General features: G+C 39.2%; 1 protein-coding gene across 2 annotated transcripts in view; it reads right to left on the bottom strand.

The window, feature by feature from the left end:
• The window catches only part of dyrk1b (dual-specificity tyrosine-(Y)-phosphorylation regulated kinase 1B), a 51,736-nt gene that overhangs the window by 21,534 nt on the left and 7,177 nt on the right, over positions 1-23,025 (bottom strand). Inside the window, exon 1 of one of the 2 annotated variants that reach the window (XM_088306743.1) lies at positions 13,320-15,253. The exons of the other annotated variant lie outside the window; for it this stretch is intronic. Coding sequence (XP_088162869.1) covers positions 13,320-13,422 — 103 coding nt within the window. The 5' untranslated portion in view covers positions 13,423-15,253. Of the gene's footprint in view, positions 1-13,319; positions 15,254-23,025 lie in introns of those variants that run through there. 2 annotated transcript variants of the gene reach the window in all.

Raw genomic sequence — 23,025 nt, 5'->3', positions numbered from 1 at the left:
TTAAACGAGTACTGTGCTCCCAGTGACCATCAGCCCACATCTATCCAAAGTATCATCCAATCACAAACCACATTTTATTACCTTCATCACCTCACAATCGGAAACAACCCATGAACAATCTGCTCAACACAAATGTAGGCTTGCAATAATATTCAATGTTATTTCGGATACCACCAGAGTCATACCAACATCCCACCCTGTACTAGATGATAGAAGTTAAAACATAATAAATCATCAGGGTATACAAAAAGACAATCCACACACGAAACATTTTTGAAATTTTAAATAAATGACTAGAACTCAAATGTTTTGTCAGGAGTTTCTGCAACCTCACCTCACACTCCTCAGGCTACACCTCAATCACATCCAAACTGCTTCACCACCTTTGACCGGTCATTTTATATCAGTCTTGACCGAAATGAAGAAGAGGGGGTCATTAAACCGAATTGTCAGGCAGACAAAGATCCCACAGGAAGTATAAATAACATTTTTAAGAGCAAATCAGAAGCTGGGCTAACGGACCAAAATGAAAACATTTTATTGGAGATCAGCAATAAAATCTTGATTCAGTCCTCAAGTAGATGACAATTTCTGACAAAGGTTCCCATTCAAATCGATGACAAAATCCCTGTGGGCATTGGTTGTGGGTGCAAAAATGAAGACTGACAGTTCATACCACTGCCTTTTCATTCATTCTAAAACAAAAAGGCAGCTAATAGGTGAAACGACAACAGGTGCACAACGTGTTGAAAACTGCTGCAGACGAAGCTTGTTTCTCAAACAAGTGTTCAAGATACTTTTAGAATTGCTTTCTCTTCATTGGCTTCTCTGTCTTTTGAAAATAAAAATAAAATTATAACTATTTTATTTTTATTGGAGGGAGAGAGAGTGAGAGAGCAAGTGAAAGAGGGGAGAGGAAGAACTCTTTGAAATAATAATTTTTTTTCTTTCGAAAATGTTTTTCTACACCTGTTTCACGTTTATGAAGCCAAAGCACCTATTTTATATTTTTTAAAAATCAAAAGGCCAAACCAAACAACCACCCAACAAAAATGTCACAAAAAGCATGAATCATGAAATAATGATCATCTCCATTTACTTAAAGGTCCCATACCACAAACAATCTTTAATGGCCTTTTATCGGGTTTACATGACAATTTGAGTTGGAAATGCCCAGGATGACCTTTTTTAAGATATTCTAGTGAGTATGGATGAAGCAAGGGAGGTTGTTTGGGGATTGTCGCGCTCTTATCATGTGCTGTCTAGAAGCAATGTCATTAGGCAGCGCTTTAGATTACCGGGGGAGCACATTTGATATGGCTCCTCTTCTTTGGTCTCTCAATTAACTCACCTAAACTCTACCACAACGCGATGAGTGTTGACAAGTGCTCTTCTTTTTGGTTTATATATGAAGACATTGCACATGGTGGGGCTGGGTGATTAACTGATTGAAATCAACGATCGTGATAATTTTTAGATCAATCACGGGGATCAGCTATGTGTGTATTTACGCAATGAAAGATGGCCGAAATGCACCTGACAACAGCCAATCAAAGGGAATCTTTTCCTGCCCCGCTTCCATTTGCAAGTACTAGAAGTAAACAGAAATTGTGTCCCTTTGGCTGGCCAGCTTGTTAGCGAGATGCTTTGTCGGGCCTCCAGTCAACCAACGTGTCACGGAGCTCGTCGTCCTGCCGGTGGAGGGGGTTCTTTGCAAGTTCCCGTCATTAAAGCACCAAGTTTATCCAAGAAGTAGCATGCAAGTGATTATGTGAAAAGCATCAATTCTCAACGGACTAAGTAGAGCCTGTCACTCACTGCTGTCAGCACACGTACCAGGTGCTAATTCTACTGTATGTAGCATAAGCAGCTCATTTCCGACTCAAGCAAAATAGCAATCCCTTGTATCATCGACTTCATTCAGGTGATGTGTATCAAGTCAGATCCAGATAATCTATCTGGATTGCTATGGTAACTACGCCGCTACTTGACTTGAAACCAGAGATGCATTTCATCCCAGAGTGCACAGCCGAACGTGATGGCACACCCACTGCAGCTCTCTGTCACTCAACAGGGGACGAGGACTGATAAAGGGAGGGAAACCTCACATTTGACATACAGCGCTACAGCATCGAATTTTGGTTACTGGTTCACAAAAGTCTGTAATATGGAAACAATGAGCAGCAGAACTGTTCTCAGGTAATATGCAATTTGATTGGTTGGTAGTACCACGAGGGCAGGTGCGCCGACTAGAAACAGCAATGAAGAAAGAAAGTTCAATGTTGCCCATTAAAAGCAGCTGAAAACAGACATAAAAGTCTGTATAGCTCGTTTATGTTCACCCACAAGGCAGGGAGACGTAGAGGGAGGAAAACAATTTTCCACGACAACTTGAGCTTTTCCGGAAAACACTCAACTTTTTTTCCATCATATTCTTTGTGTTTTCAATCAATGGAAAATTGGTCAAACATTTTCCAGGTTTTTCAGGAGGCGTGGTAACACTGATCTATTCATGTCTGTTTGTACATAAATTCATCATCTATAGTGCACTGAATAAGTATTTTCCCTTCTGATTTTTTTTTTTTGTGTGCATATTTCCCCACTTTAATGTCTAAGCTTGTCAACCAATTTCAAATAGCAGACAAAGATGACCCAGGAAACCAAATGCAATTTTTAAATGGTTTTATTTATTTAGGGGAAAGTAATTATTTAAATCTACATGTAAAAAACTAATTCCCCGTTGTTCAATTCTGTATTTACTGTAGCCAATCACATTTTTTGAAACGCTGAGTTCATTTTCTCTGACCACACCCAAGGCAGATAACCTCCAGATTTCTCCAACCAAGAAATTACTTAAACACAACCTGTCTGACATATTACATACACACAAAATATCTCAAAAAGCTTTAACAAAATGCTACACAAGTCTAGGAAGGGTTGAAAAGCCATTTGTAAAGCTTTAGGGCTCCAGTAAACACATAGTGAAAGCCATGAGCCACAAATGAAGTCAACAAGAAAGAGAGGTGAACCTTCCTAGGAGTGGCCGGCCGAGAAAAATTATCCCAAGAGTACAGCAACAGCTCATCCAGGAGATCACAAAGGAACCCAGGAAATGTCATTAATAGGACTCCCTCACCTCAGTTAAGGTCAGTGTTCATGACTCAACAATAAGGAAGAGGCGAGGCGAAAATGGCATCCATGGCAGAGGTTCAAGGCGAAAATCACTGCTGACCAAAAACAACAAAGAAACAGGTACCAGGAATATTTTGACTATATTTGTTTATTCCCAGGTGTCGCATAAATTCTCATTGGACATCTGTTATTGATTAACTTGAGATATGTATTAAGTGTAAACACTCACAAAAAATGCTTCCCCAATGAGTTTCTGATCTATTTTGCATTTCAATGCATTTCCTAAATTCTCAGAAGAATTAAGTGGCGACACGTTACACCATTCTTAAGCAGCATTTGTTAATTCTACAAAGGAAAGAGGATGTTTTGGCAAAGCAATATTTTGATTTGCTTATATATTTTTATTTAACCCCTGTAGCATGCAAAATGGTCAAATAAATACAAAGTATTTAGTAACATTTTCTTTGAGCAGCAATGTAACAAGATTTCCCCAAAAATGACAGTCTGTCAAAATGCTGAGTCCTGTTGGAATGGCCACTTCAACCGGGGTACAACGGACCAAGAATTTTGAAAATCTGATGATGTGTTCCAGGAAAAAATGTTTTTTCTGAGATGGACAAATGGTGTTTTACGAGAGAAGTTTTTGCGTATTATGACAAAGAAAATGTGGTCAAAAAACACCTTGAAAATAGGGAAACCACGCAATTATTTCTTAACATCTTCTTCTTTCTTGTTTCATTTGGTCTGTTTCTCAGGGAACCCCTTCTCTGATTGGTTGACAAGTTTCAGTTAAAAATGTCCACCAACAAGCTCATACGAGCCAAAATTACAAGGGGGTCGCCAAGCAGATGCCTTAAAATTACTTTTAAGTTTCAAACAGTATCACTTAAAAATTCAACTGAAAAATTACAAATGGAATATTATTCGTGAAAAAAGCAGTGTGGGCAGGAGGTCATATACTTTAGTTAGTGGGCTGCCACTTGTATAGCGTTGTTTTACATTCGGTACTCAAAGCACTTCACACTATTACCTCATCTACCGACTGATGACATACCATCAGAAGCAACTGGGGGTTCAGTATATTGCTGAAAGATACTTCACCATGGCTCCCGGGATTGACCCCACAACTTCTAGGTTGGGAAACGACTGCTCTACCACTGAGGCACCCCATAATTAATAAAGTGGTATTTTTTCATGAATTTGATAAGCAGGATTTTAAAGGGGCTCATTTCACATTGTTAAGAAAAATTCACAAAGATGCTGGCCACTTGTCACGTTGCAACTTGAAATCTGAGTATATGTGATACCATCTCAAACCAATAGGGAGGGTAATTTACTGATAAATAAAACATGATACGTTTGTAGTACCTCATCAAGTAAGGATGGTATTGCTATGTTTTTGCCCATAAGACACACCTATAAACTTTTTTTCATGCAATGTGAACAGCATAATTCAGATTTTTATATCCAACCCGGGCCTCTTTTGTATATGACTTACGTCCGCAATATGAATGCTCTGGTTGCACTCCTCCATACACAACCGATCTTTACTTCATCAAAAGCCAAATATAATAATACTTGGACACGCAACACATCGAGGCACAAGGTACCAGCTACGCTTGTTATCTGGCACGGCTAAAGATCCTCCCTTCGTGCAGATTGACTCCTCTAAGTAACTAATCCTAGCCTCTGTGGTGGCATATGATAAATTTCAGTAAGCATTGTTATCAATAATAGTGTTGGTGAAATGAGGCTTCTTGAAGCACTGAAGCTTTTCTGCCTATTGGATTGCACGTGGTTCAAAGATTCGTGGTGCGTCGTAGCAGTAAAGTATACACGACAGCGCAAAATTGGATTGCAGGCTCAACAAAGACAATAAGTCCAGAAGTAGGAATATTGCAGTTTGAGCAGTTGGTGTGCAGTAGAATTAGAATTAGAAATCCCTTTATTGTCATTGTACTCAAGTGTGCAACGAGATTAGAGAGTACAAACATAGCAAAGGAAATATAAGATCATAAGTACAATGTTTATGAATCTAAATAAGTATGAGTTTAAAACGATCAAAATCTATTGAGAGGGTCAAACCCAGGACACTGTGACTGGAAGAGCAATGCTCTACCAACTACGCCAGCTGAAGAGGTGTGTATGCAGGCTTGCAACAAGCAAACAAATATGACCCCACACCGGCCACATTCGAAAATAAACAAGTGCTAACACAAGTACTACACTCACAGTATTATCTGCTCACATTCAGAGTGACTTTCTAACCCACTAATTAGAAGCTTACAACAAATGCTGACAACACCCATAAAACAGTGCAAGACCGCGAGTGACTGTGAGGGTGCGCCTGTTCAATGTCAACGACGGGCATCGCTGACTAATGCTTCAGTAACCCGTAGCAGATGCTAAAATGTTAGCGTAACTAACTGGACATTACATTGCATCAAACGCACTCAGTAGCATGTGCGTGCTAATACTAGCTTCCAGACACGACTGTCCTGACGGCAGAAATTAAATAAGCATCAGCCACAAATACTGGCAGCCCAAGGCTCTATGAACAAAGCTGAGTTGAAGCCGTGCAAGTCTATGTTCAAACGGACCCGCATGAACTGTGAAATGGCTCGTTAAATCAGATGCGATGCTTTGATCTCATTGCAGACACACTGGAGCAATTAGAAAGAGAATACGTCATTTACGGTAACAATGTACTTTCAGATGACTGAGTGTATTTTAAAGAGTTTAATGCTATCAATGTTTTTGCCATATGTTACAGTTGTCACAGGAAGTTAGCATGCCTCAAACCTTGAGATTTATTGCCAAGAAGCCTCGTTACAACAAAGAAATAATCTACAGAACATAAATTTCCTAACTTTGTGCGGAGTCTAAACAATTTTGAGGCCATTAACACTGTGCATTTCGTGGTTTCCAAAATATGTTATAAATATTCAAATTGTTCAAGAAACAATTATTTTGTGAGCAAATAGAAGTTGCTTGCAAAGTGTGGCCAGACCAATGAGACTGACCTGGTAAACAGACATGATGAACTGTACTTTAAAGCTCCACTAAAAATATTAAATGAACAAACAAATGTCTCTTAAGATGCATTTCCATTCAGCCCTACTCCACACTGAGACGGCCTCGCTTGACCCTGGATCTTTGAGTTTCCATCAGATGGTTTTGGTGGCGAGGGTTTACAACGGAACCACTTTTTTAGAACCATCTCAGAGGTGTTTCTAAAGTGTCCGCAGTCTGGGGCCGAGCTTTCATCACGGTTATCTGATTGGCCGACAGCAGTGAAAGGAGGTACTGCGGTGCACACGCCCATTTCCTGGTCTTAGACGAACTACCCACTGGCCGTCACCAAAGTCATAAAACTCAGTATAGACAATAAATGCGCGCACATGACTCGCTCAGTGGGTCTCATTCACTTGAATTTGAGGTTTCCGGCAGCAAGGCACAGACTCGCCGTTCCACCAGCCCGACCAATCGTGGCCTCAGCCTCAGGGATGGCGGCTTTGGGTGGCCGCCGGAGGGCTTTCGATGCCGAGCCGTTGATTTGGAGAGACAGCCAAATGAATGACAGGGACCTCTTCATTCAGAATGACTGAGCGCTGCCGGCGAGCTTTGCATGCCCCCCACGAAATCGCGATCGTACTATTTCATCCATCGTACAAATGAAATTGTAAATATGGTTTGATATTGTTTAAGACACAAAACGTGTGCTGAACAGTGTGTTGATTGCTTTTTCGTCAATTTGTTAAGGCTTTCGACTATTTAATGAGCTGTACTTTGCGACGTCACCACACCATGAATAGGGTATTCATATTTTGAATCGCCCCAAAACCAATGACAGAGACTCGCCACTTGTGTAACGTTGAGACACGCTACAAGTGTCCAGTGTAAGCTTGCACGGTACACTTGATCCTACTCCCATCCCGCCGCTCGCTTGTTGTAATGGAAAAGCAACGGTGGCCGTGTGGTGTGGTGAGGGATTGTTGTTTTGGGGCCAATAGCATAGCCGCATTACGGAGCATCTTCCGATTACCAAATGCTAAACTCCCTCAAACTCTAAGAGTGAGGACAAGTGCTCTGCTATAAAAGCAATTACTCAGTATTTATACCGAAATAGATTCTGAATCTGTTTATGATTCCTTGTGCACACCAACCCAATAACGCTATTTTTCCCCATCAAATTGAATCTTTTTTCTGTTGTGATGCAATTAAGAAAGGGTGCATACAATGATTCAGCCATAACAAACGAAAATTCAAGTATGAATTAAAAAGTTTGTTTTTTATTTAACTACCAGTTTTGCTGTAAGTAAGTAGACAAGACTCATAAACAACCATTTTTCCAAAGACATACATACAGGATTTATAAAATGACTGGAACCATGTCAAATACCAATCATCAATCATGGCATACTTTATTAGACAAGTACACCTTCCTAAGACTCTAGGGATGGTTACCGAAGAGGGTATTAATTTTCTTTTCGAGGTACGCACCAATTGCGGTCGGTACTATTGAGCACCGATTCATGTGAAATCCAACGCGATCACGTCTCAGTTGTAAAGCGCATCGTTTCTAGAGTGGTGACTGTGCCGGAGTGGAAGAGTTGGCAATTTTGCGTCAAGCAGAGCTTGGAGTTTACTATAGGAGTAAACACTAATGGGTTTGTTAAAGATGAACATTGGGCCACTTCGTAACATTCTTCTCCCACTCTATAATCCCATAAGGATCGGAAAGTTGCTTTCCATCTGGTAACATGAGTTTGTTTTAAGATATTTTTGCGATCCTTAACAGTACATCATCTCATTATCACGTAATCATTGTTCTAAAACTGAAAATAGGACCATACATTTTATTGAAAGGAAAAAAGTGGACTCAAGGACTGACCTTGCCCTAATGTCAACAGCTGGACTCAGGGCTAGTTAAAGGACCTAAACAAGGAGCAATCTTGGAGAATGGCAACAGAGTTTTAGCAGCCAGCACAAACACAGGTAGGTCACCAGATTGACGAGCAATCAGTCATTGATGGACTGTAAAATCCGTCTATATTAACCTGGTTCGGGATGATTCCAGTGACGTACAAAATCCACTTACATCAGTGTTTAGTCCACCAAATTTTCTAAATTTCATGTCATTTGTCAGCAAAACGGGCAGCTGTTAGTGACGGATTGACAGACCTTCCATCAGTACTGACAAAATGTCCACCTCTGCCAATTAGTAGCTTGTGCTGGAACTGTTTCCATCAGCACTGCCTGGCGAGCTGGCGCACCTTGTCTTCAGTTGGATTGGCCAGTGCACGTTACAAGCGCTCCGAAAAACCAAACAGCACATTTGAGAAAAGGTCAGTTTCCCCAATGGTAAGAGTGAAGCAGAACGGTCATGGAAAATATTTCCAATTGCATTATATAAACACATTTTTTTAACTAAATAATCACAGAAATTCTGGAATTAATAGCGATTAATTTTTTGTGAAGCTTTTAACAGCTATTTACTTGAATAATATAGTCTTCTCTAATCTCGTTGCACACTTGAGTACAATGACAATAAAGGGATTTCTATTCTATTCTATTCTATTCTAATTAATGTAAAATCTCCAAATATGATGTCTATTTTAAATCAAAGACCGTTCTAATAGCTTTTCTTTCTTCATCTTTACATCTTTTCTTCTTAGTTTTTCTAGGCCCATTAGTAACTTGTGCAGGGTTTTTGTTGTCAAATGATGTGCTAAAGATGTACAGCGAATATAGTAGTGTTTGAATATGGTTTTGCAAGATATGCAAATAAATGTATGAAGTAAATAAAACTGAGTTAAGTGAGTTAAAATATTTAATCGCGTTGATTTTTTTTTTTTTTTAAATTAAACTTGAGTTAATGCTTTAATTTTGACAATCAGCTTCTGGGATACACATACTCGCAGATCGGCACCCATCAACTCACATATTCACAGATTTTTAAGACATGTGTTTTTTTCAATGTATTTTGATAATTTTTTAAATTTAGTTTCTTGGCGTTTTTTTTTAGATTTTTTTTCACCCAATACATTTCAATGGTCCTCAGTATATATGTAAGGATTGTCACTAGTCGTGTGCTTGCCCATTCACTATACCCAACAAATAGAGGGGATCTACTGTACTTGAAGCTTCTCATTTTTGTTAAAACGATGGTTACATTAATACTGACAATTAAAATGGTCCAAATCTAGCATGACAACACACAAAGATCCATCAGAGTCAGAGGTGAGCTGCAGTCTCTCTCAGTTGGGATTGGGTGTGAAAAGGACTGCAGAGTCAGTTTTATTTCATGCATGAGGACCCTGTTTCTATAACTGCTCCATATGTTAAGTGCTTTTAGATTAGAACTGTTGTGAATTGGTGCTATGTGAATAAAATGGACCTGTCTTGACCCTGGACTGGTCGCCAGTCAAACACAAGACACGTATTTACTGACAACCATTCACACCCATGGGCAATTTGGAGTCTTCAATAAACCATCACGTATGCTTTTGGAACATGGGAGGAAGCCAAAGTTGATGGAGAAACCCAACCAAGAATTGGGAGAAGAAGCTAATTTCACACTGAAAGGACCGAGTTTTAAACCGTGCGGAACAGATCCGCTAGCCACATGTTTCTCAGTGCTGCCCCAATCAGGTTTATCTTTCCCTTAAACGTCACATGACATCTAAATCATTTTTTTTCCATTTGATGCATAACATAGATCAAATTAGACTGTCACATGTATGTTTGACATCTAAGCGGTTTGTCATTTGCATGAAATCAGAGGTCCAGACAGAAGAAACCTTGCTATAGTTTGGTTTAAGCCACGAGTGCTTCTACTCAACCTGCAGGTAAATGAGCTCTTGTGTAGAAGCACCTGTGGCTAAAGACAAACTGTAGCAGGTTTTATATATCTGGACCTGGATTTGACACCTCAGCATGCAATCCCCTCTGAAAGGTAAAGCAAGCGGATCTGAGTTTGGTGTTGTTGCAGCATTGTTACAATAATCCGGATTCAAGGACCCACCTACTAGTCTTAAATTCACGACGCTGTGTTACAACAGTCAGTTGACATCAATAATATGCTACATCACTCACAACCACCAACAACAACAGCAGAGAAATGACCATCAGTGGTCATGAGCGCATGCAACTTTTTGTAAACTCCTGAAACAAATACGCAAATTGCATGAAAAAGAGACAGGCTGGAGAATCGTGATTGAGGAAATTCGTTAACCAGGTAGGCAGTACTTGTTTCATGCTGTTGGTTGTAGCCTACATTACAAATCGACCAAGCTTCCAGTACCGTTCTCCACACATTCTACACACTCAGTCTTGCGCACCCTTACTCTTTAAAATCGATAATTTGATTTAAAAGATGCGAGCATATAGTTAAACAAACTAATGAATCTGTCTCAATATTGCTCGAACCGGATTTTTAAAAAAAAAGTATAAATCAATAGGAAGGTTATAAATGATGTATCAGTCGGATGTTGCTCATGACTTGTTGTTTGGGGAATTTAATTACATGAATATCTTGGGGTTTGGATAGATTTTACATGCTGTCAATTAAGAACACAAAAGCTACAAATACACTTCATCATTGACAAAACTCTTTGAAGGAGATGCCACATTTTTAGTACCGACAAGTTAATTCATATTATAAAATGACTGTTGACTTTCAACAAGAAACTCATTGAGTCATACCTCCACGAATTGAGCCATACCATATTGAATCAAATCGTAAGACCACCAAATCGTTTCACTTCAAAATGCAGCATCCTTGAATCATATTGTTTTTCACGTATCGTCTTTTACTGTTCAGATGCGGAGCCCTAGTGACTACCACGCCAGGGCTTGTTAGAGGGCTCAAGACTACAACCAAAATGATTGCAAAAACAATGGTAATACGTGGGAATGAAATTATAAATCTTTTCTAAGGAATATCTTAGTGTGCGACTCAAAGATTCATTTGTATCATGCTGCCAGAATCAAGAACAATAAAATGAAAGTCAAGTCCATCGCCATGAAACGTAAACTTAACTTATATCAGTTACTATCCACAATACTGAGATAATATACTCTGAAAAGATGACGTAGCAAATAAAGCTGACTGTCTGTGAGGCTTTCAGTTTATACAGCAATCCTGGCTGAATTTTTTCGGCTGTCAGCCACGAGAGCCGACTGGCAGTCTACGTTATGAGATACGTCCGCGCTGTCAACAAGCAAAAGTCGCCAAGGACCAATGTCATCTGATGGCCCTTTTTTTATTGGCCGCTGCTAAATGACGTCACAGGACTACAACTCCCAGATGACTGTTCGAACGTCCTTCTGTCGGCCAACGACTTTCGGCTAACACCGAAATAAACATATTGAAAAACTAACCCCATAGGATCATGTATTAGATTAATTGCAAAAGACAAAAACAAAATACATTTTTGCAATAATTCTAGTAGGTTTTGGTTAATTTTTTTAAATGGAAAATGTAGTTTCAGTTAGTTTTCATTTTTTTAAAAGCATTTTTGATTTTATTTCATTTTGTTAACAAAAACGTTCTCGCAATTTAAGTTTTAGTGATTTAGTTTGTTTTAATTACAGACCTCAACTTGATGCTAACTTGTAGCAAACAACGGTTAGTATTGAACAGTACATATTCATTTGATAGTTGAAAGAAATCTAAGTAGAAAAATATCTAATCCAGACACACACAATGATTTGTATGAACAGCCTAGGACACACCAGTCAGACTAACCAGCTTGTGCAAAATGATATCCGACAATACCAGCAAGTACTTTAAATGTCAGGTCAAACAAAAACTTTTTGTGATTGAAATGTTCCATTCCTGTGTTTTGTCAACTAGTAACTCATACTACTGTTCTTACATTCTTTAACTTTCCCAAACTGTAGACAATGCCTGAGGTTTAAAAAAAATAAATAAATAAAAATTTTTTTTAAAAAAACTCAGCTTGAGTACTGCGGCCAGTCTGCTTCAACCTGGTCCGTCAAACTAACGAGGAAACAAGTATAGTACAATCAGTTCCCATCTGAGTGTACCACAATATTGTTATTAACTGAGAATAAAACTGCATTCTAAAAGCTCATTTGCTCACTTACAGATTGCAAGGCTGAATTACCAACACTAAAATCAAGCAATTAATGGAAAACAGTACATTATCTTATCTTGCATACCACAAATAAACAACTTCCTTCAATTGGACACGAAGTGCACCTGGAAATTCAGTAAATAAATGCCAACGGCCACTATTTGTGAGAATGGATTGTCGAGTGTAAAAATTAAAGAGGGAGTTACTTCATTTATTAAGTTTAAAAAAAAATGAAACTTAGCAAACGAAGCATAAGTACGCTTAATAAACGTCATAGGTCCGAACTATTCAAAACATTATACAAAAAAAATAAGAAAATTGTGTTCCAATGATAACAATTCAGTCAGAAAAGACCTGCAGACGATTAAATTGAGCTTTTAATAAAGAAAGAGTTTTACATTCACGCAATTAGCACAGCCAGGGAAAAACATGTTTAAAGTACTGTCTGTGGACAACCGATTTTATTGGGATAGCCAAGAGTCCAATCCTTGTGAACTGCATTAACACTCAAACATGACCAGAGTGAAGACATTAGCACACAACGGTGGTGCAACCTGTTGCAACTGCTTTATCACACTGACTAATATACACATGCTGCTTGTGTGATTATATTTTAAGAAACTGAGACCATACACCCCCCCCCAAAAAAAAAACCAAAAAAACTTTACTAACAAATAGCTACATTAACACTTTCACAAACAAAACAAGATAAAGTTAGGATGGTCACATTAAAAAAATAAAATGTGATGAATTCCATCAATTGTCTCCGTTTAATATTTAAAGAAGAACATGGACATGAGCTAAGGGAAGCTGAACTACATCCATACATAGAACTACTGCGGCAACTACTCCAAGAAGCATTATTCTGCTCAATATGACCATGGCAGTAATATTCTGAGAGAAATTATCCCACCCACTTCAGCATTACTTGTAAAATACTGTTAATTTATCAGTGGATCAAGGAACTTTAGTAAAACGTCAATTTCTAAAACAGACCGTTATTGCACTGAGAAACATACACATGTGTTGCTTTGTTACCATTTAAAAAGAAGTGTGCAAAAGTGTTTGTGTGTGCGAACTGACTTTTATTGTCACGATGAAGGGAGGAGGCGATCCACGGTTGTGATTGGACCATTCTGCAAGGGGGCACAGTCTTGTCCTCCACAGATGATGATGTGATCACCATGGAAACACTTGGCAAAAGGTCAATCCAGAAGGGAACCCCAATCAGTCAAATGATTTCACAGGTGGGCAGCCTTTGTGGGGGTCTTAAGTAACCTTCATGAGGCGTGTTTTCAATCCCAGAGTTTGCTCAAACAGTTATTCCAACTGACTCAATCAATCTTGAAATGGTGGGAAACCAACCAATCAAATCAAAAGGCACCGTCTTCTCTAGCTTGTTTCTTTGTTACTGTGGTTTCTAAGGCAACCAATTGGCGTACAGGCAGCTTGTCTATCTTAAGTAAAAATATAAAGGATGTAAAGAGTTACACTATAGATATAGAGATCTCATTCTACATATATATTCTCTTCTTTGTGGCTGGGGGATGTGGGTAATATTTGGTTAGTCAGGGTAGTTTTTGCTTGTTTCTTTGAGATGGAAGTTTGCACTGCTCCGGATTGCTGGTAACTTATTTTAGGTAGTCGAAAAGTAGGTCCTCTTATTCTAGAATACTTAACAGATTTTTACTCCGTCATGGATCCTAATGGCATGAACCTTGTCCTGGGTAGGATTAACCCAAAGTAGGAAAGAAGTAGTTCATCAGACATGTTTAATTTGTAATCCAAAATGGGATTTTTCTGTCCGGTGCTGCTTTTATCAGTAAAATCCAACACAGCAGGTATTCCCAGCCTTATAAGACTTCTGTCAAAACTGTTGTGACCAATAACTCTCAAATTATACATTAGAATGGGTTTATCTAATTTTGGATTTTCTGTCTCTCCTTTTGCAAAATACAATTAATTGCAATTCCTCTGGAACCGCCCCCCACAGCTTTCTGCGAGGTGGGCTAATGGAAGGGGTAAAAGAGAAGGAGGGGAGTTGAATTTCTAGCTTTCTGCTTTTACCCCATCCCTCCCTCTAAAAATAGGTCCAATTACAGGCTTTTTCTGGGGGACTGGGCACTGGTAAGGGTAGGCCAGTGTAGAGAGAGGTTATCACTCGCCTTAAAACACTGACACTCACTGTCATCTACTGGCAATGTCACACAGGCAGTGCAGACAAAGCTCCAAGGAGTCTTCAGGGTTGTGGTCACTCAGCAGCCCATTTCCTCGCTACAGAGGAGGGTGGTAGGCCTCGGCCAGGAAAATAAGCCCCTTTAATACCACCAGAGAATAAAGAAAAGCCCACGCACGATCCAGGAGGTCTGTCTGTCAACTGGCAGTTGTACAAAGTCGAGGAAACAAAACCAGTCCACTTCAGCTCGTATAGTTCCACAAAAAGTTCATCAGGCGGGATATCCACTCACGCACGGCAAAAACGTGTCAGGCGGGGGGAACCAGAGAAGAAAAATTGACGGTTTCGAATCCAGTACTTCCCCGTGTGAACCACACAGGACGCTAGCGACCTGCCCGCCTGTTGTTTCCAATCGGTGACACAATCCGTTGTTAAGCAAAGCACAACTCGCTCCGGGAAGAGGTAATCACAATGGAACACGACGTTTTGAATGACACAATCCAAAACTCCAGACTGGGATTCAAGTCCACCAAATGCAGTGAAGTTCCTGAGTTTGCTGTCAAGATACCCTGGGTGCCTTCTTGGCGCGCCTCTTTCCTCCGCTTCCGCTCCCTTTCGTCCGCTCGCCTTCTTGCCGTTCTGCCCTTCTGGGTATTAGATAGATAGTTTTCGCAATCCTTCGAGTTGGAAACCTTCACAAGGGCAATCTCGAGTCATATTGCTTGCCCGTTTCCCGTTCCTTGACCCAGTGTTTCTCCGTTACAGGGAATCTGTGCTCTCATCCACACTGCTCCCCACCCTGCGATTGGGGCTGTACCATATTGCACAGCGCGGAGGTGGCAGAAAGCGATCTTTCGCAGCCCCACGTATCACTGCTTTTATCAGCAACAGTGACGCAATTCAATAAAGCTGGCGTTGGCAATGAGTATTCTTACTTGAGTTCGTACAAAACTGAAACTGCGGACTGATTTTCTGAAGCAAAAATTAACATGACAAATACATTGGGCAAGCGGGGTAACAACCCTCTCTTTGTTTGAAGTAGCCTCTTCCAGATAGACCTCTCTCTGGTCCTGTCCATTTATAGTAACAACGGAGTATATTTACTGGAACTTTATATTCACATATATAGACAACATTAACTCAGACCCGTGCCACGATTTCAAGAATAATTTCCTGCTCTTTTACAACCGCAAATATAATGATAGCTATTATAATATTTTGTACAGAAGCGATTAGAATGAAGGGGAAATACTCATGAATTTACACCAAGAAAGTAAATTTACAACCGCTATCTATGCCATTGAAATATGATCACATGAGGCATTAAACTGATGAGAAAATGCCTGCAGGTTTGACAACTTTTAATGCACGGTTTTTTTTATTCAGTCTTCTATACTGTTTCTACTTCTCTGGACTTGTACTGGGGTAGGAGCAGCCTCTCCCTCCCTCAGCACGCACCCTCCCACAGGCTCTGTTGCTACCCGACGCCATGGCAGCTGCAACGCCATTGGCCACGTAAAGTGTAGTCCCCGGCTATGATTGGACACCGAGTTGATCTGTGGGAGGAGCACTTGGCTCGGTTTCCCAGTGTCTCTTCAAACGGCGCGATGCAGGAATGACGCGGAAATAGTTTGAGGATGTCAGGTAGAAATGGAAATAGGGAGGCTGGGGGTGGGCTAACTGTCGGGGAGCAGGGAGAAGAGCGGGGCAAAGGGCTTCCATGCGCACATGCTCACTGAGTGACTCTACAGCTGAGATGTGACTTCCCCTCACTAACCAGCCAAAGCTAAAAGTTGTTCCTGTTGCTATCCGAGCATTCCGGCTAAATCAGGCACAATGCTGCCTGGGAACAGCTCAGCACACAAACAGTGTCAGAAACCAGCTGACAGCTCTCTGACTTAAAGGGAAATTTACTCTCAAATACAGTTCACACTGCATGGATAAATGTGTGTTAAATTCTAGTTGATTCAGTTGCTATTTGCCGACACTAATCTTCTAACATCTTTCATCTTATACAGTATCTTAAAATGGAATGATTTGGCAAGATAGAGCCTCCTTTAATCATACTTTAGATGGAATACAACTAACCTTTACACACTGTCCATTAAGATGAAACAATGAAATGACTTAGTATACTTTAGTGATTAGGATTAGATAATTAATAACACATCTAAATAGAATGTATCTTATTTTCCTTGAGTTTACAAATATCCACACTGAGATTTCAACGTGCATCATATAGTTCTACAGCATTTTAGCTCCAATTCCTGCCACTTTCTTTTACAACCAGCTCGAAAACTACAGTCGGAATCATAGCACTCCCAAATGCTGACAAACAGCTGACCAGTCTAGGCTAAATAAAGCCAGCATGGCCTAATAACTTGCTACAGTATAATTACATAGATCACATTTAAAGGCTCATTGTCATAAAAACACAAACAAGCAGGAAGCAACATTCAATGCCTATTTCAGATAAGGTGGTAATCACACACAGATGTATCACTACAAGGGTGGTCTGCTTATGAAATACCTAAAGCCCAGCTCAGAGTGATTGGCTCTGTCTGATCTGACTGGGAGCAAAGTCACAAACAGACCTCTATAATTCCACAACAGTTTGCCAAGTGTTATAATTACCATAGCGTCGTTCCTTCAAGAAACTCTATTTCACGTCCTAATTTCCTCACCTCACCCCCCCCCAAAAAAAATACTTTTTGGCTAAATAGAGTAGAGGTAGCTTTTTGTTGGCTTTGTAGCTGATCTAAATTAGCTTTTTAACAAACACATTACACGCAATCCATTGCTGTCATTTGATAATATAGCACCTTGCGATACGGATGGGGAAAAGCACCCACATTGAATCACCCCTAATTTTGTGTGTGGGTAGAATAACTTCATCATGCATAAAGCATATATTCATAGTGAAGTATTTGTTTGACTGCGGCTGTTATGTTTTTTCGTTCCAAATCTACAAGTAGATGAGCAACAGGTGGCCAAGTGTGTGAGTTTTTCTTGGTCATGACGTAGCACAAACACAAGGCTAATGGAGCTGGAGCCTATCCCAGCTGAATTGGGGCAAATGACGGGATACACTCGCAACTGTTCACCAGTCAATTGCAGGGCGGACAAATCAAAATAATGTAGAACTACTCATAATTACAACAATAATAAGAATTCATATCTCTAAAATTATTTGTTTCAATGCTTTGGTATTATTTTCAACAAAACAACTGTCAAATTAGGATGATGAAACAATACTCATTTATACTTAAAATGTCAAAAAATATATCAAACAAACATAAAATTGTAAAAATGTTGACTTCAAGAATTCAAGTCAGTCCAGTTAACATTTCAAACAAGTAAAATATAAAAAGATGTCTTAAAAACCTTTTAACCAATTCATTCTAGGTAGATACTTTAACTGAGGATTTTAACCTTAGAAATACACTTGCTTATTTTCAAATACAGATAATTACAGTTACTTCAGATCAAATATCACATGTGCAGTGAAGAATAAGAATGATCCTTTTGTTAACTACCAATAATTTAATCATGTTCCAATTTTATTTTTCAACAATTTACAGTTGTATAAAAGACTAGTTATATGTTTATATTCAAGTGCTTTTTGGCAAATTCATCTAATTAATGAATTCAACTGCATAAGAAAACAACTTATAATACTGAAGACAATTCTTATGGCTTGAAAAAAATAAATGCAATCTAAAACTATATTCTTAGTGAAAACAGCATATTAAAATATGGACATTGCAGTCTTAATGGTGGCTTTTGTTTCAGTGTACTTCAGTTATAGAGATTTTATTTATTCATTTATTTTTTGGAGGAGCGTCTGTTATATTACTACATATACAAACATAAATAAGAAGAAAGAATGTATATTTTGGCTTCCACAAAATCACTTTCAGCTGTACAAACGGTCAGACAGCAGAGATTACAACAGTACTGTGAGGAGGCAAGCAGACTCTGACACTCACGTGCCTTGCAGCAAATTTCCACCCGGCAACTATACGCTGTACCATGGCAACAGCTCTGCCATTGGTCCCCGGTGCGTTTTCAAATGACCAATGGGATGGCCAGCAGCGGGTGATGCTTGTTGCTAGGTAAACACGATGCAGAGGAAAGATAGAGGAGCGGAATTACCATGCTGCTACTGCAGGGCGCTTTCAGAGCGGAGTGGAGGAGCACTTTACACGCGGATATATCATCCTCTTTCTCAGCACTTGGCGGTGCCAGAGAGACAAAAACAAAACCAAGGAGGTATGACACAGGCATTGAGGAATCAAATATAGGACGAGTTAATAGCCCGAGGGGTTTCTGCTTTGGATGCATTAGCAACGTTGTTTGAGGTGCTGTGTCCCTATCTATGAACAACAATCAGCAAGTCAGTAATTATAGTTTAATGTACAACACAATTTCCTACTTTATTAAAATATTGTCAAATAAATACAGTAAGTATATATACAGTGATTAACATTTATTACATCACCACCCACGGTACAGCGATTTCACAGCAACGTCTTAAATTAGATTAGATTATTTCTGAGCAAACCTTTATAATTGTATATAAATGTAGCTCGTTGACCAAAATTATAATTTAATAGAATAATAGAACTATTACTGTAATATTTGTATTAAAAATAAACCTGAAAAAAATAGTCAAAAGCATTATATTTTCTTAATGAAGATGTCAAGTTAGAAGTTATGTAGTTGTCAATGTTGCTTTTCCCATTTTGGAACATAAAAAAAATGTAGTGGCTGAATGTTATGCTTCTCAGAGGATCTCAATGAATAGGGTCAAATTTGGGTAGACAGCGTTCCCTCACAACTTCACGATTCACTTTTTGCGGCTTTGGTGCTTTGTGTTTTTAAAATTCATTACAAAAAAAATTAAATACAGCCATATCGGCAGCCATATTGCGGAAAGATGCGTTGTTTCAAAGAGATTCATTGACTCAGAGTTCTTTGTACATACCCATGGGCACTCATACAAGGCACGTGATTGGTTCCCTGCGCGAGATTGACCAACGTGCGCACGAGTACATTTATCCCGTGAGCTGATTGGCTGCGCATCATCCCAGCATCTACCCTTTTTGTATCAGTCAGTCTCGTCCACGTTAATAAACGAACGTTGTTCAAAAGTGTGATTCAAATATGCCGTTCAGTTAGTCAGAGTTGAGTCGGATCAGCGGATAGTAAACAGCCGCGTTCAGAAGATGTGCACGGACCGCGCTCAGCCATCCGACAAGCATGGCTCGGTCAGCAAGCCAAAGACGATGAAACATCGGCAAATAACATTTTAAAGTGTTTGTGAAAGTATGTCTTAAAATAGCATACCTTAACTAAAATACCGCACTGCACTTTATCCAAAGGCCCTTGATGGTGGTATTGCGCAAAACGAAAGTTAAGCCACGATTACTTCCAGCGACAAAGTGAAGAAGCACTGTCGCTGTAAGTACAATGACAATCAAGGGATTTCTATTCTATTTCTATTCTATTCTAACATCCCCAAGGACCTTGGGCTAAAATGCTCCGCAGGATTCTAGTTAAGGTAAGAACATTTTAAGATAAAAATTAAAACGAACAACAATCAGCAAGTCAGTAATTATAGTTTAATGTGCAACAGAATTTCTTACTTTATTAAAATATTACATAATGGCATACATTGACACACATACACTCACACTGACTTCTCAATGACGACAAACTGGAGGTGACGTGCGGATTGCTCCATTCAGGAAGTCCAAACATGGGCGGAATTTACAAGCCCCTTAAATGGGGCACTTTTGCGTGTTTCAGATATCGGGTGTTTAGAAATTTCAGTTTTTTATTAAATGATATGTTTTCCATGATTTATGAGTGGACGATGTTGGACCATATTTCTACCAATTTTGATGAGAATTAATTGTGCTTAAAATAACGTTTGTGCTAAAATACGGCTGATTTTCTTTGTGTCATGAATCTCTATTCAATGATGTTCCATTTTGGTATACAGGTGGTTTGATTTTTTTTTTGTAACATACCTACATCATGTAACTTATGATCTCAGGTTTTGAACAGGTGTGATACTGGTTTGGGCATGTCGGATGTATGCCGGATGATGCCCACCATGGTCCTATGAATGCTCAGGGACTTTACGCCAACGCTTAGATTCATTGAAAATTAGAGGGAACATTGTCAAAACGGTGTAATAGAGGCACAAATCGCCCCAAAATGAAAATTAAAATAACACTAATAAAAAATAAATAAAAGTCAACTTCTACTTTGTGGATTGCACTTTGTGAAAAAGGAGGAATTACTGTAGAAGAGTGATTTCAGATTGAAATGAATCATACCTGTGTAAAATAGTGAAAGTTGACAACTCTCTGAAATTGAATGTGTATGCATTAAAGCACGTCATTATGCTAGATAGTCTTTTCTCATTTTTTGTGACAGGTGGTTTGAGAAATTTGTTAAGCACTTAAAAAATTACCTAATGAATTTCTAATGATACATTTGAAAAACTTATTTTTCAAACATATCATGGTAAATAAAGTGGCTAGATAATGCAGAAATTTTTTTTTTTTAGCTAGCAGCATTAGTCATCTACAAATGAGAAGAATGAAGCTGTTGATGTTACTGAATAAAAAGAAAAGAAATCAGCACATTACTTTAAAAATTACAATTTGTTTAGATAAAACACCACGTGTGCTGTCCATCCATCCATTATCTGTACAGCTTCTCCTCACACAGGTCGCGGAGGGTGCTGGAGCCTATCCCAGCTATCTGCGGGGTTCACCCTGAACTGGTTGCCAGCCATTCGCAAGGCACAAAAAGACAAACACCATTCACTATCACAATCACACCGAGGGACAATTTAAAGTGTTCAATCAACCTGCCATGCATGTTTTTGGAATGTGGGAGAAAACCGGAGTACCCAGAGAAAACCCATGCAGGCACGGGCAGAACATGAAAACGGAATCGAACCCACAACTCCTGCACTGTGAGGCCATCGTGCTAACCAGTCGCCCATTGTTCCACCCGCAACTGTAATGCTGCAGTCTAAAATGTTTGATCACATTCAATGTGTTAATTAATGGTACATTTATTTGATGTATTTATGATATGTATGGGTTATTTAAACACATCTGATTTATTCACTACAGTTTAGGGTCCACCAACTACAGTGCTAATTTAGCACCATCTTACCACTGATGAGGTTAGTGTTAGGTTTAGGCAAATGGCTGCAGATCTTTTAACAGGGAAAACGAGGGAGAACATGCATCTATACAGTACTACAAGAATTTCTGAAATACACAGGACAGTTTGTCTGTTCCCAAAAACTGCCCGAGTCATGTATCATTGTGTTCTTGAGCAAGAAGCTTCACCAAATTTACCTTCAGTGTCACTCACACTGGAGTACGGCTGGGTGTGAATGTTTGGGGAGGTCGGAGGAGCCGTCTGTGTACACACTGGGGGCCACACTTCCGTCAGCCTGACCCAGAGCTGCTGTGGCTACATATGTAGTTGACTGCCACCAAAGTGTGAATTCATGAATATTGTATCCAATATGAGCGCTTTGAGTGTCCAGTGTCCAGTAAAGCGCCATATAAATATGATGCATTATAATAATAATTATTACAAACAGACATGCAGCAAAATAACATTGTCCTTGAGCCAACATTCTGGAAAGCTGTATCTCGATTTATTATTGATCATATTGACCCTGAATTTAGTCTTGGCTAAAAAATGTCCATGTAAATGTTTGGTTTCTTTAATAATGATGAACAAGTCTTTCTTATAAATTTAATAATAATTCTGGGAACATTCCAAACACAAGAATACAAAGTAAGTCACTCGAAACTGATATTTTAAATTTTTGAACTGGAAACCAAACAGCACATTTTTACCATATTAAATTTAAACAACAATTACAATGGCTGCTTTAAGCTCTTTTGTTTGAAATTCCTCCTGGCTTCTCCCTCTTCTTGCTTTCTCTGTACTAAAAAACTTTTAGTACTTTTAGTTCAATAAAACGAACAAAAAAAAACATAGCCAACTCAAGTTAAAAAAAACAAACAAACAGATGGACACACACACACACACACGCCCACACGCACGCTCAGTGTAGTGACTGATGAAATATAAACAATAGGGGACAATGTCATTGAGATCTGTGGGACCGGTGGTATAAAACACAGCCAGCTTCCTTTACGAGCCGGGACAACGTTTGTTCCATTCAAAGTGTGAAAAAACAATTGATTACAGCGAAATGATTTCATATAATAATATGAAGACATTTTTTTAATCAAAATTAGCACCGATGTTACGGTAAACTATAAACCTTAAAACAACACACAAAGAGCAGTCCAGGGTGATGTATACTTATCTTCTTGTATGATAACTATAAACTATAACTATAGGGACCAGGACTTTGTCCGAAGATATACAGCTATTTCCCGAAACCTAAACCTATCCTAAAGGCACAATCTGGCCTCCTAAATAAAGTGAGCATTGTTTAGGGTGCCAGTTAGTTTGTTTTTAATTGAGAACTAGTTTGTTTCTCCCCTTGGTGCAGTCCAGTCGGACAGGTGTGAACACAGCAAATTGACTCTGGGGCGG

Source organism: Idiotropiscis lumnitzeri, chromosome 10 (genome assembly GCF_059441095.1).
Source record: "Idiotropiscis lumnitzeri isolate Australia: NSW breed Sydney's pygmy pipehorse chromosome 10, RoL_Ilum_1.0, whole genome shotgun sequence".
Lineage (NCBI taxonomy): Eukaryota > Metazoa > Chordata > Actinopteri > Syngnathiformes > Syngnathidae > Idiotropiscis > Idiotropiscis lumnitzeri.
Note: the sequence above shows the minus strand (reverse complement) of the source record. Positions and strands in the feature narration are given on the sequence as shown.